This window comes from Bufo gargarizans, chromosome 1 (genome assembly GCF_014858855.1).
Source record: "Bufo gargarizans isolate SCDJY-AF-19 chromosome 1, ASM1485885v1, whole genome shotgun sequence".
NCBI classification, from domain to species: Eukaryota; Metazoa; Chordata; class Amphibia; order Anura; family Bufonidae; genus Bufo; species Bufo gargarizans.
Window position 1 is genome coordinate 221,600,263 of NC_058080.1, and position 13,515 is coordinate 221,613,777.

Below are 13,515 nucleotides of genomic sequence, written 5' to 3' on the forward strand. Positions count from 1 at the left end.
AGTCCTACCAGAGTCCTGTGGTGGTAGTTTTATTTGAGTACCCCCGCATTAATGGTGCCATAAAAAGGACCTCATTAACATGGCAATCAGCATGCCCCGTACTAGACGGCTCTTAACATTAACACTGGTGGCCACAGAACAGAGAATATAATGAGGGTGTCAGAGTCCGCAAGCTCTGCAGGTCATCCAATTTGAAAGAGGCTGATTTAAAGGGGACCTGTCACCGGGATTTTGTGTATAGAGCTGAGGACATGGGTTGCTAGATGGCCGCTAGCACATCCGTAATACCCAGTCCCCATAGCTCTCTGTGCTTTTATTGTGTAAAAAACTGTTTGATACATATGCAAATTACCCTGAGATGTGTCCTGTCCCTGACTCATCTCACATACAGGACACATATCAGGTTAATTTGCATATTTATCAAATAGTTTTTTTTTTACACAATAAAAGCACACAGAGCTATGGGGACTGGGTATTGCGGATGTGCTAGCGGCAATGAAGCAACACATGTCCTCAGCTCTATACACAAAATCCCGGTGACAGGTTCCCTTTAAAGTTTTAGATTTTTTTTCAATCATTTAAAAAAACTAATTTTTTTCGCTTACCTCTGGCACTCCAGCTGTGGTGAAACTACAACTCCCAGCATGCTCCATTCCTTTCTATGACATTCTGAGAACAGCCAAGCAAGGGGGCATCTTGGGAGTCATAGTTTTACCACAGCTGGAGGTTAGCCATCACAGCCCTAGGCATTAGCATTGGAGTCTATGAGAATGGCACTATTTTCCTATGGAGCCCCTGCCCACAGGCAGGTGCTCTACGGGAACACAGCTGTGGCAGCCTCAAATCATTCAGGAGAACCAGGCCTGCCGCATGGAATGAAAGGTTCCCCAATCGCTGCTAGGGGGAGCCGTTGCAGGCACGGAAGCGCAGGACCTCTGGGTTTTCAGCCTTCAGATGTCATGGTCACATTTAACCACAATATCTGGAGGGTTAAATGTCTGCGATTGCCATTATTGCCAATCGCAGACACTAGGCCCGGCCTCTGCCCTTTGAAACAGCAGAAACCCGTAGCTATGCTGTCTGCTCACAAGTACATGTACAAAGGGTGTTGGTCCAATGGTTAAAACCCTATTATTTTTTTGTTGATCTAAGGCTCAGTTCCCCAGTTATGATACTTCTTCCTAATATGCAGATTAGGCATTTGGTGTAACACGGGTGGGGAAAGGATCACCGTTGCTCAGTGCAACAGTGACGCCCTCGCTGCACCAAATGCCCTATTTGCATAAAGTGTAACAGTTGTTTCAGTTTATTGCTAATATTGTGTAAGGTCACTGATTAACATTTTATTAGGGAAAGATGTTTCTTTGTACATGGTGTAAAGAGTCTTCTTAGCAGAACTGGAACTGAACATTGCTGAGCCCATCTTCAGTCTTCAGTTCTACCGAGCGCTGAAGATGCTTCCAGCCTGCGTCTTGTCACTGTCCCATCCCCTGGACTATGTACATGTGGACTACACACAAGCGTCTCCAGTGCGTGCGGCCATGCCATTAACAATACAGAACGACTACACAGCAGCTGTTCAGCCGCCTGGCACTCGACAGCAGCACAGCCACGTCGCAAACGCCACACGATGGCACCACGTGGTCGGACCCTACGAGCGCCTTCACATGCAGAAAATGATGTTGACATTTCTGCAACTGAAAATGAGTTCCATGTATCTGAAAGGTCTGGTTTGGGCAGAAAGCACATGAATTTTTGCAAATCCCATTCAGATGAATGAAACGGATTTTCAGTCACAGAAATTTCTCCAACACAATCTACCACGTGTGAAGGCACCCTAAACGCAAGTGCTCGTCAGGTAAAAGCATCCCTGGTGCGGTCACCTAAATCATCATCGCCCTGGCTACACCGCAACCTGCTGCCTAGAAACAACGAATGTGTATGGGGACGAGTGATCACTTGTCCCTATTCAGCAGAAGTGACTGCTGCAGCTAAATGCAGCGCTCACCTCCTGTAAAGAGCAGGTTATAATTGGGAACAAATGGTGCATTCCTGATAATTGCCTGCAGTGTCAGCCATGTTAAGGCTTAAAGGGGTTGTGAAAAATGGGGAGGGTTTTAGGCAACCCCCCACACACACTTGTACCAACCCGTAAAGGGAAGTTTAGTTGACTGCATCCCAGTACTGGCTTGCAAACCCCCACCCCCAATTCTTGCATAACTCCTTTAAGACAAATGTATTTACCGGTATGCTAATCTTGGGGAAATCAATGTCTGCTTATAACAGGCATATATGTGAAGGGAGTTTGTCACTTCAGCACGTAGAGAAAGTTAATACAAGCCACTTACTAATATATTGTTATTATCCATATTGATTCCTTTGCTGGCTGGATTCATTTTTCCATCACATTATACACTTCTCGTTTCCATGGTTACGACCACCCTGCAATCCAGCAGTGGTGGCCGTGCTAGCACATTACAGGAAAAAGTTCCAGCCTTCCTGGTGGCCAGGAGTCTGCATAGGCTGGTGCTTTTGTCTGTAGTGCACGACCACCACTGATGGATTGCAGGGTGGTCGTAACCATGGAAACGAGCAGTGTATAATGTGATGGAAAAATGAATACAGCCAGCAAAGGAGGCAATATGGACAATCACAATACATTAGTAAGTGCCTCGTGTTAAACTTTCTTTACATAAATGCCAGTTGCTGAAGTGACGCAAACCCTTTACATTTTCAGACTGAAGATGAAGGTCTTCTGCTAGCTTAGTCCTATTAGCGTACATTGCCACCAATAATACAAGTGACTACAGTCTTTTTAGTAGCCAGGCAATAAGTACCTCCATAGGCATCAACAGGAATCCACCCACAAAGTGAGGTACCAGCAGTGAGATCACCAGGCTCCCGAGATTGATCAGGCCCTGCCACCAGTAGTGTGCCCGGTGGGATTGTCACAGATGACCAATGCATTGCACACTACGTAGTTTCCAGTTTACTGGCAGATTCTTCTAGAAATCCATTAAGTGGCCTCGAGAACTGCTGAGCTGCTGAATTTGGCCGTCCCCTGTGAAAACCAGAGAGCTCTAAGATTGGGATGGACTCCTGAGGTACAGCCCCGATGCCCCTGAACTCTTCCCATCCTGCACGTAATATATTGGACATCTGGAGCCTTTCCTCATCTGACGCACGCCATGAGATCTGGGACTGTCCACTGGTTACCCTTTAAGAAAACATCAAGAAAAGGAGCCTTCTCCCCGATCCAGTGTGATAACAGAAGTCTGTCTGACCACGCTATTCCTGTAAACAGCCTTGGCCCCCGTCCACCAGAGGATCAGACTGGCGCCCAACTGCAGCTTCATCTTACAAGGAAGCAACCAATACTCTAAGGTAACCGCACATGGGAATTTCCATGTGGATTTTTTTTCCGCATGCGCAATTTCCGATTTTGTTGCGGTTTTGCCCCAATCTCACCCTTTGCATTGCAGAGGGTAAAGGGTAAAATTGACTTGCTGCAGATTTCTAAATCCACACAACGGGTCAATTTCCACACAGAAAAAATCTGCAAAGTGTACAAGGAAAGTGTCTAAGGCTACTTTCACATTGGCGTTTTGACTTTCCGTTGGTGAGATCCGTCATGGGCTCTCACAAGTGGTCCAAAACGGATCAGTTTTGCCCCAATGCATTCTTAATGGAAAAGGATCCGCTCAGAATGCATCAGTTTGCCTCCGTTCTGTCACCATTCCGCTCTGGAGGCGGACACCAAAACGCTGTCTGCAGTGTTCTGCTGTCCGCCTGACGACGAGGAGCCAAACGTATCCATCCTGGCACACAATGTAAGTCAATGGGGACAGATCCGTTTTCACTGACACAATCTGGCACAATAGAAAACTGATCCGTCCCCCATTGACTCTCAATGGTGTTAAAGACGGATCCGTCTTGGCTATGTTAAAGATAATACAAACGGATCTGTTCTGATCAGATGCAGACAATTGTATTATATGAACGGATCCGTCTGTGCAGATCCATGACGGATCCGCACCAAACGCGAGTGAAAGTAGCCTAATCTCCGACACTTTGCTGATACTGTACTACGCTGCAGTTTTTACCGTATGAAAAGCCGCACTGTGGCGTACTACAGCCCAGTTCCCATTCACATGCTGAGCTGTAGTACCCGGCACGGATCTCCGTACAGCATTCAAATTAAGTTTTGACCGAAGCGACTTTGGTCTATGATCCGAAGCGCGCTTCGCTCAACCCTACTCACAACGCTACTGTGAAACTAGACTACCGCTACCCCAATCCTGCAGTCATGTGACTGATGGAGCCAATCACTGCTGAAGCGGTCGTGTGAATGGTGGATGTGGGATTTTTGTATTTTATACCACTTCTGGGAAACACAGTCCTTGTGGGGGCCACACTTCCCAGACGTGCCTAGGGGGAATGCAACACTAAGTATCACAGATCACTAAGGGCAGCGCGGCCGTCACGTGGCTGGCTCTCCCCTAACCGCACATGCCAGTGTGACATCTGCCCTCTACTTTTTTTAAAAGCCACACAAGGGTTGATGGCATATCCTAGGGACCCCACTCATCACCAGAACCAAGGGGCCCTGGCACACGAAGACATCACTTCTCCCAGTTTCAGTCCAGGAAGCCACTAGCTGTTCTGTTCTTCTGCAGCAGGAAGTGTCCGAAAAATGACAAACCCCACCTAACAGGTGTCAGGCTCCGCCCCTTCTGGCAGGTGCACATACCTTGTCACCTGGGGGCTAAGCTCCGCCTACAGATGGTGGTTCAGAAGGACACATCACGTGACGTGACTAGGCTGCTAGTTACACATTGCCATTCTACACAAGTCCTCTTATCACAGCCACAGGGGTCACCGGTGTAATGTCAGGTCGTGACTGGAGTTCTCCTTTCATTCGAGTCTGACAAACAGTCCACTCCAGCTGTGTGCCCGCCAATGTGGGCTAAAACATTGGAGTGATAGAAGCGGATAATCGCTGCGACACCGGGAAGTCGCCACCTGGCTTAACCCTTGCAGTGCCACGACACCGTCCTAGGCGTTCTACTAGCCCGCCCACCCCTGCCGCTTACCCTCCTCCAGATCTCTGGATGCGGTTATTCTCCCTCCTGAAGAGACTCCAGCACCGTGTCCAGCAGATCCCCATGGCATACTGAGCCGGGCGCGCACACGGCAGCCCTGGGGACGCGGAACGCTCGGACACCCGCCTCACCCAGCCGGCATTCCGAGGACGGCGCCAGCTCCTGTCACATGACACGCTCCATCTACCCCTAGAGGACAAACTGCTGCGCTACATGACGCGTACATGATCTACAAAAACATGGCCGCTGCCACAGACAGGTTCTTACTGCGTCTTATTCAAAAAGAAGGGGTCAGCTTACGGTGCATGGGCGACAGGGAGGGCTAGGTCACGTGACACCGAGGCAGGGACTGCTGCTGATAAGGAGCCTTGAGGGTGCTGCCAGACATAGCTTTTCCTGGCAAACAGGGGCGGACTGGAAACTTAAAGTGACCCCATGTTGTAGGGGAGTCCAAATAGACATAAGTTGGGACATCTGTCCCAGCAGAACCATATACCATAGTGCAGCGCAAGATATTGCGGAAAAAGCTGTCCCACTGTGGTGTTCATCAAGAGATGCAATTTTCCCGCCGGTTGTCTTTGATAACGATATAGAGCAGTGGGCTTAAAGGGAGTTTTTCACGTAAAATCACCATTATAGAACACTAACATCAGGATCTCCATTACATTCCCCATATTAGAATGCTACCTTCCATATTGCTGTCCATCGCCGATTTTCTCAGAAAAACTCTTTTATTCAATGTGTTAATTAGCTTCTGAAGGTGCCCAGGAGCAGCGTTCATGCGGCCGTTGCCCAGGCCCCTCGGCGCTTTTCATACGAAACCCCTCCTCTTTCACTGCTCTGGCCCGCCCTAGGTTCTTCTGATTACGTCCTCCTCTTAGTGAGAAATCCAGCGTCGTTCAACAGATTTGCCGCGCCTGCACACTTCATTCCCCATTATGGACAGAGGCACAAGGCCAGCTAGACTGAAATGTACGGGCCTGCACATGTGGGCCAGAGCAGTTGAATTCAAGAGGGCATGTGCAGTCACTGGTCAGGTACATGGGTACCTGATTCTCACAGCGTTAATTACAGCTGGGAGCTCATTATATGTACGGCCAACGGCAGAGAGGAGGACTTGGGCGGCCTCTAGGTCACCGGCCCACCGGGAAATTTCCCTGTAAGGTCTATGGCCAATCCGCCCATGGTGGCAAGCCAGCAGTGAGGTGGAAGGGAGTAAGAAATATGAAGGGAGGACTTCTCCTTCCTGCTGGATCCACTTCTTCCACAGCTTTGACTCAGTAAGCTGTGTGTCACACCACCCTGCAGGGTGTTGGGGACTGTGAGGTGTTGGGTTTGGTGTAGTAGGTTCATATCTGCAGTGGAGGTTTTATCAAAGAAGCAGTACCCTGTACCTTTGGCTACCTCAGTATTTTGTAAGGCAAAAACCCAACAGACCTCATTATAATCAAGAGGATCCTTTGGGGATTGGTGTCTGGCTTGTGTCGGATCATGTCCCTCGTTTTTTATTTGTTTTGTTCCTATAACAACAGAAAATCGGTAAGCAGCACTTATGTGAGGCTAGTCTAGGGTGAGGGTTGTTGGGGTGGTGGACATGGATTCAGTACCACCCACACACCATTGTTGGGAGAGTTCCATAGAATACCCATTTACTGCATGCAGTAGTACATTGACTAAAGGCTGTTGTGGCAGGCCAAGGGTCAGTTTTTGCTACAGTAGTTTTTCTGTGGGATGGGACAGGCTAGCCTAGTCTTCCCATGCATCCATAATCTTTTCGCTGGTTCCTCAGTTGTCCTTCCATGGACCATTTTAGGTAGATGCTAAACACTGCCCACTGTAAAGACCCCACATGACCTGCACAGTTTGGCCCTTGTCAAAGTTAGTCAGATCCTCCTCCCATGTCATGTCTGAGCCTTCCTTCAGACATTGGCCAATTTCACACGAGCGTATTAGTGCGAGAAATTAAATCATGATTTATAATGCTGTGTGTTCCTACCTGACCTCAACTCTAATGATTTGTACTGACGGCATTATTTGAATACAATTCATTTGATTTGAGATCAGGCAGGAAGAGACAGCATTATAAACGATTTTAACCATTAGGCTCCCAGTGCCGTACATGTCCGGCGCTGGGAGGGTCTTTAAACATGGCGCCCAGCAATAATCGCAGGTATTTATTTGCTATCTATGGGAGATTTGCTATATTCCATAGGAACTTCGCTATGGCAGGCCTCTGAGTGTTCAGAAGGCCAGAGGCTGCTATAGCAACTGAACGAGGCTCCGGAAGCGCAGTACTTCCAGGAAAAGACCTCTCAGATGCTGTGGTCGCAATTGACCATGGCAACTGAGGAGTACAAAGTCTGTGAGCAGCATTATCGTTGATCACAGACTTTGCTGCCTGGTGTCTGCTGTGTAAAACTGAGTGGGGGGCATCTTCAAACACCTGATATCTGCCATACATGTATGGCGGATCTCAGAAAGGGGTTAAAAAACTTAATTTGCGCCCAAAACAACATTACCGAAGACAAATGGGTTCTCGATATTATTAAAAACAGACACAGAACAGAATTTGCTTCCCTTCCACCTCAGAGATTTTTAGTTACAAGTCAACCTTCCATACTTCTATAGCAGAGATCAGCAATGTTCAGCACTCCAACTGTGGTGAAACTACAACTTCCAGCATGCAGATTTGCTTGGCTGTTCTTGGAACTCCCATAGAAATGAATGAAGCATGCTGGGAGTTGTAGTTTAACAACAGCTGGAGTACTGGAAGTTGCTGACTAGGGATGAGCGAATTTCATATTTTGAAGTTTGTGTGCGGGTTCGTGTTGCGGTATTTACTAAATTGCGTTATGGATTCCGTTACCACGGACCATGACGGAATGCATAACGGAATGCCGGCGGCTGCAGATGCCCTATTGAATTCAATTGAGGTCAGCCATACAGCGCAATACTGCAGCGGCAGCAGTATTTTGTGCTGCCCTGTGGTATTTGGTTCTGCTGGGGCGGTATTTTGTGCTGCACTGTGGTATTTGGTTCTGCAGCGGCAGCAGTATTTTGTGCTGCCCTGTGGTATTTGGTTCTGCTGGGGCAGTATTTTGTGCTGCACTGTGGTATTTGATTCTGCTGGGGCAGTATTTTGTGCTGCACTGTGGTATTTGGTTCTGCAGCGGCAGCAGTATTTTGTGCTGCCCTGTGGTATTTGGTTCTGCTGGGGCGGTATTTTGTGCTGCACTGTGGTATTTGATTCTGCTAGGGCAGTATTTTGTGCTGCACTACAGTGTTGCCAGCCCCACCTACTTCTGTTGTCCCGGTCTACTTGTGTTGGCCCACCTTGTGTCAATTTGGACCCACCGACAACATGGATCCAGTTTTAGGTTTTTCTCCAGGACCACTTTAAGTTTCCAGTCCGCCTCTGGATGGATCGCTTACCAAAGATCCCATTTCACATAGCATAGCAAAACTTGTTCAGGTTTGCAGTAGAAAGATCTGATACTACCAGTTCACAGCGCTCCCATTTGGTGTTTCATGCGCCCCAGGAATCTTTACAAAGGTTATGGTAGAGGTGGTTGCAGGCAGCCCTTAGAAAAACTAATAATTCTATATTTAGTTGAATTCCTGTAAATCGGAAAACCCAGACTTGTTATAATAATAAAAAAAAATCTATAAGTCTGTCTTCAGTTGTTAAAGAACTACAGTAAACACAGAGAAACTACATTTGAACTGGGTGACGCAGAAAATGTTCTTGAGGTTCTAAACTCAATGAAACAGACTTCTCCCAACAGAAAAAATAAGGAACCTGAAGTAAAAAGTTCTGGACTTTCAGATCTACTGTAGCATAAGGAGGGCTATGAATGTGCTGGGGAGTTGTACATCTGGCATCCCTTGTTTCTCTTGGAGTCAGAGTCAGTCCATGATTCTACAGTCCTGGATTTTAACAATATGGAAGAAAAAGCTGTTAGACAGGACAATGAAAATCCCTCTTCAGAAAAAATATCCCTAAATTGTCGGACAATAGAAACGAACCTTCAAAGGAGTTCCCTTGCATCTGTACCAAAATGTCTCCATTCTATAAAACACAAACCTTCAGGATTCCTGGTCTCAAGAAATAAGCCTGAGATCTTCAAATTATGGGGATTTAACAGCAATATGGGAAACTTTAAAAGAAGCAGCCATTGTAATAAGAGGAACACATCTTTTCTGACGATGCAGCTACTTTAGCCTATCAGGGACAAGAAGGAAGAAAAAGATCTTCTATCCTCAGAGGTTAGAAGAAAAAGAAATCTGCTTTTTATCACTGCCATTCATCTAAAGGGAACAGATAACAAAGCGCAGATTTCCTCAGCAGATAGGAATTGGATTCAGGAGAACGGTCCATCTCATAAAAATAAAATTTCAACATGTGCAGAGTTTATTCATACAACTTAGGCCTAAAGTTACATGCGTTTGTCTTCATAAAATGACCAGAACGGGAAAGAACAAAAATCAGTTTTTAAAGGGGTTGTCCTGGTTCAGAGCTGAACCCGGACATACCCATATTTTCACCCAGGCAGCCCCCCTTACAAGATTATCGGAGCTTTTCCTGCTCCGATGCTCTTCTTTGCCCTGCGCGGAATCGCGCAGGGCAAAGGCATTTTCAGGAGATCTGGTGCGGTACCGGGCTCTCCTTAGGGCTGCCAGGTGGAGGCTTCCGTCCATCAGTGAGCCCGGTGACGTCACCGGCACTGATGGGCAGGCTTTAGCGCTGCCCTAGCCTGTAAAATGGCCCGGCAGCACTAAAGCCTCCGCCCAGCAATGTGTTATTGTAAATAAAAAAGCCCTTGCCCTGCGCACTACCGTTTCATTCTGGTTTTGAGATCCTCTGGCGCCATAGTTTCCCCAGTATAAATAAAGGCCCTCTCAGTGTCCCCCATATAAATATTTGCTCTCAGTGCCCACAGCAGATATAGTGCCACCTCCCTCACCCCTTCCCCGATAGTGCTGACAAGTTAAAAAAAAATTATATACACACACACACACACACACACACAAGTACATACTGTGACATAGCAAGGGGTTTTGTTTGGGAAGGCAGGTATTTTCTTCCCAACATGGGCGGCTGGGCTGATTTCCAGCCAGGTGAGCTCAAATACCGGACCAGAGTTTAAGTGCCGGTCCGGGAATTGGCAGCACCTGGCTGTCCTTTAAATAGGCAGCTGGGCTCAGAATCAAGGTCTCTGTCTTGGGATCTGAGGCATGGTGCCGTACTAAAGGGCTGAGAGCCGCATGCAGGCCTGTTGTGGACGCTGAAAGAACCTGCTAACAAGGTGACTGTTTTTGTGCTTTGGCACACACAGTGAGGCAGGCGTAGACGTTGAAATATTTTTTTTCGGGTACGGGTGGATGTCCTGGATTAAACCAGCTAAATTTAAACCTCACTTGACAAAATGGAGGCTGTAATAAAAGCTCTCGTGGAGGCTAATCAACACCAGCAAGAAACAAACCAGCTGTGAGGTGAATCCATTGAACAGTTGGTGGTGCCCCAGGCTTATCGCAAACTCGTGTTAGAGTTAGCCCGCCAGCATGTTCTCGGGGGTCATCTGGGAATGCAGAAGACACAGGACCGTATACTACAACGGTTTTACTGGCCCAGTGTGTTTAAGGAGGTGGAAGAATTCTGTAAGTCTTGCCCGACCTGCCAGGCAACTAGACCCCAGCACCTTTTCTGCAGTCCCTTGGTACCTCTCCCGATCATTGAGGTGCCAATTAAGCGAATCGCTATGGACCTCCTAGGCCACATCCTGGACTACGCCACTCGGTACCCGGAGGCGGTGCCACTGCGACATACATCGGCGAAGCTTATAGCTAAGAAGCTAATGGAGTTGTTCTCCCCAGTGGGCCACCTAAAGAGGTTCTGACTGACCAGGGGACCCCTTTTATGTCCAAGGTCATGAGGGAACTCTGTAAGTTGCTGCATATCAGACAGTAACGGTCGTCCGTGTACTATCCACAAACAGACGGTCTGGTGAAAAGGTTTAACAAAACTCTTAAAACCATGTTAAAAAGGGTGGTGTCTAAAGATAGGAAGGATTGGGACTTTCTTCTGCCCTATCTCAGGTTCGCTGTGCAAGAGGTACCCCAGGCCTCTACTGGGTTCTCGCCTTTCGAATTGCTTTATGGCAGACATCCTCGTGGTCTGTTGGACGTGGCCAAAGAGGTGTGGGAGCAGCAACCCACTCCGCATAAAAGTGTCTTGGAGTATGTAATCAAGATGCAACAGTGGATAGAGACCATTTTGCCTCTTGTAAGGGAGCATATGGAGGCCGCTCAGCGAGCCCAGAGTCTGATCTATAATCGTCAGGCTCGGGTCCGGAACTTTAACCCGGGTGATCGGGTTTTGGTCCTGGTACCGACCGTGGACAGTAAGTTCCTGGCTAGGTGGCAGGGGCCCTACAAGGTACTTGAGAAAGTTGGAGAGGTAAATTGCAAGGTACACCAGTCAGGGCGGCGGAAGCTGGAGCAGGTTTACCATGTTAATTTACTTAAACCTTGGAAAGATAGGGAGACGTGTACTGAAGACAGCCCGCGACCAGGTTGTCTAGGGGAAGAAGTTCCGGCTCCTATGTCTGAGGCAAGGGAAGCGGTTGGAGGAAGTGCAGCTCATGCTGCAGCTAGACGTCAACGAGGAATCTAAAAGTGAGTGGGCCAGTCCTATAGTCTTAATACCCAAGCCGGACGGGACGTTACGGTTTTTGTAATGATTTTCGTAGGCTGAACGAAATATCTAAATTCGATGCATATCCATGCCTCTGGTGGATGAGCTAATTGAAAGGTTAGGCCAAGCCCGGTATTTTTCTGTTTTGGACCTCATCAAAGGGTACTGGCAGGTACCCTTGACGGAGGCTGCCAAGGAGAAAACTACCATTACACCAGAAGGGCTGTACCAATATAAGGTGTTACCCTTCGGTCTGCATGGTGCCCCTGCCACTTTTCAACGTCTAATGGACATTGTGCTTCGTCCACATCGGCGATACGCCTCAGCTTATCTGGATGATATTGTCATTCACAGTATCAACTGGGAAAGTCATCTGCCCAAAGTACAGGCTGAAGTGGACTCCCTTCGAAAGGCTGGTCTAACAGCTAACCCAAAAAAATTGTGCGATAGAGTTAGAGGAGACCAAATACCTAGGGTATGTCGTTGGGCACGGAGTCATCAAACCCCAAGTAAACAAAATGGAGGCAATAAGGAATTGGCCCTGACCTATCACCTCTAGGCAAGTAAAGTCATTCCTGGGAATGGTGGGCTATTATATGAGGTTCGTTCCCCATTTTGCCACTTTAGCAGCTCCATTGACAGGGCTCTTGAAGGGACGGAAGTCCGTGATGGTCCGCTGGAATGACCAGGCGGAAGAGGCTTTCTCCGCTTTGAAGTCAGCCCTGTGTGGGTCCCCGGTTTTGGCGACGCCCGACTTTAAAAGGGAGTTTATAGTACAAACCGATGCCTCCTAAGTAGGCATCGGTGCTGTACTGTCTCAGGAAGTCAACGGGGAGGAGCATCCCGTTGTCTTCCTCAGCCGTAAGTTCACTCCAGCCGAGACCCAGTATAGTGGAAAGAGAGTGCCTGGCCATCAAGTGGGCACTCGAGTCTCTCCGCTATTATCTGTTGGGGAGAAAGATCCGTCTGGTGACCGACCACTCCCCTCTCAAGTAGATGAACCAGGGCAAAGAGAGGAATGCTCGGGTCACCAGATGGTTCTTGTCCTTGCAAAACTTTAAGTTTACAGTCCAGGGTACACTGGCGTGTGTTCACCCCCTCAGGGTTGAAAAAAGGGGGGGGGGGGGGGGGGAGGATGTGACACAGCAAGGGGTTTTGTTTGGGAAGGCAGATATTTTCCTCCCAACATGGGCTGCTGGGCTGATTTCCACCCAGGTGAGATCAAATACCGGACCGGAGTTTAAATGCCGTTCTGGGTTTTGGCAGCACCTGGCTGTCCTTTAAATAGGCAGCTAGGCTCAGAATCAAGGTCTCTGTTTTGGGATCTGAGGCAGCGTTCAGGTGTCCGCCTGCTGAGCGGAGGCCAAACGCTGCCAGACTGATGCATTCTGAGCGGATCCGCATCCACTCAGAATGCATTAGGGCAGTACGGATGCGTTCGGGCCCGCTTGTGAGAGCCTTCAAACAGAACTCACAAGCGGAGCCCCGAACGCTAATGTGAAAGTAGCCTTACCCTGCCTACCAGAGCGAATCCTCACAATACACACACTCATCTCACCACAGACACGCATGCTTGTGGCTGATTCTCTCCATATTTACCAGATTGCAGCTGGATCTCCGCTGTTTCCCATTATAGTTAATTGGGCCAGCAGGCCTTCAGTCAGCGTCCGGCAATGCCAGATCCAGCAGGCGGTACCCTTTTCTCTAGCACCAGTAATG

The 13,515-nt window shown here is 48.3% G+C and overlaps 1 protein-coding gene across 1 annotated transcript in view; it reads right to left on the reverse strand.

The window, feature by feature from the left end:
• Positions 1-5,265, reverse strand: part of AP1AR (adaptor related protein complex 1 associated regulatory protein) — a 45,889-nt gene extending 40,624 nt beyond the window's left edge. Inside the window, exon 1 of the mRNA XM_044306101.1 lies at positions 5,094-5,265. Coding sequence (XP_044162036.1) covers positions 5,094-5,167 — 74 coding nt within the window. The 5' untranslated portion in view covers positions 5,168-5,265. The remainder of the gene's footprint in view (positions 1-5,093) is intronic.
• Positions 5,266-13,515: the final 8,250 nt, after the last annotated feature.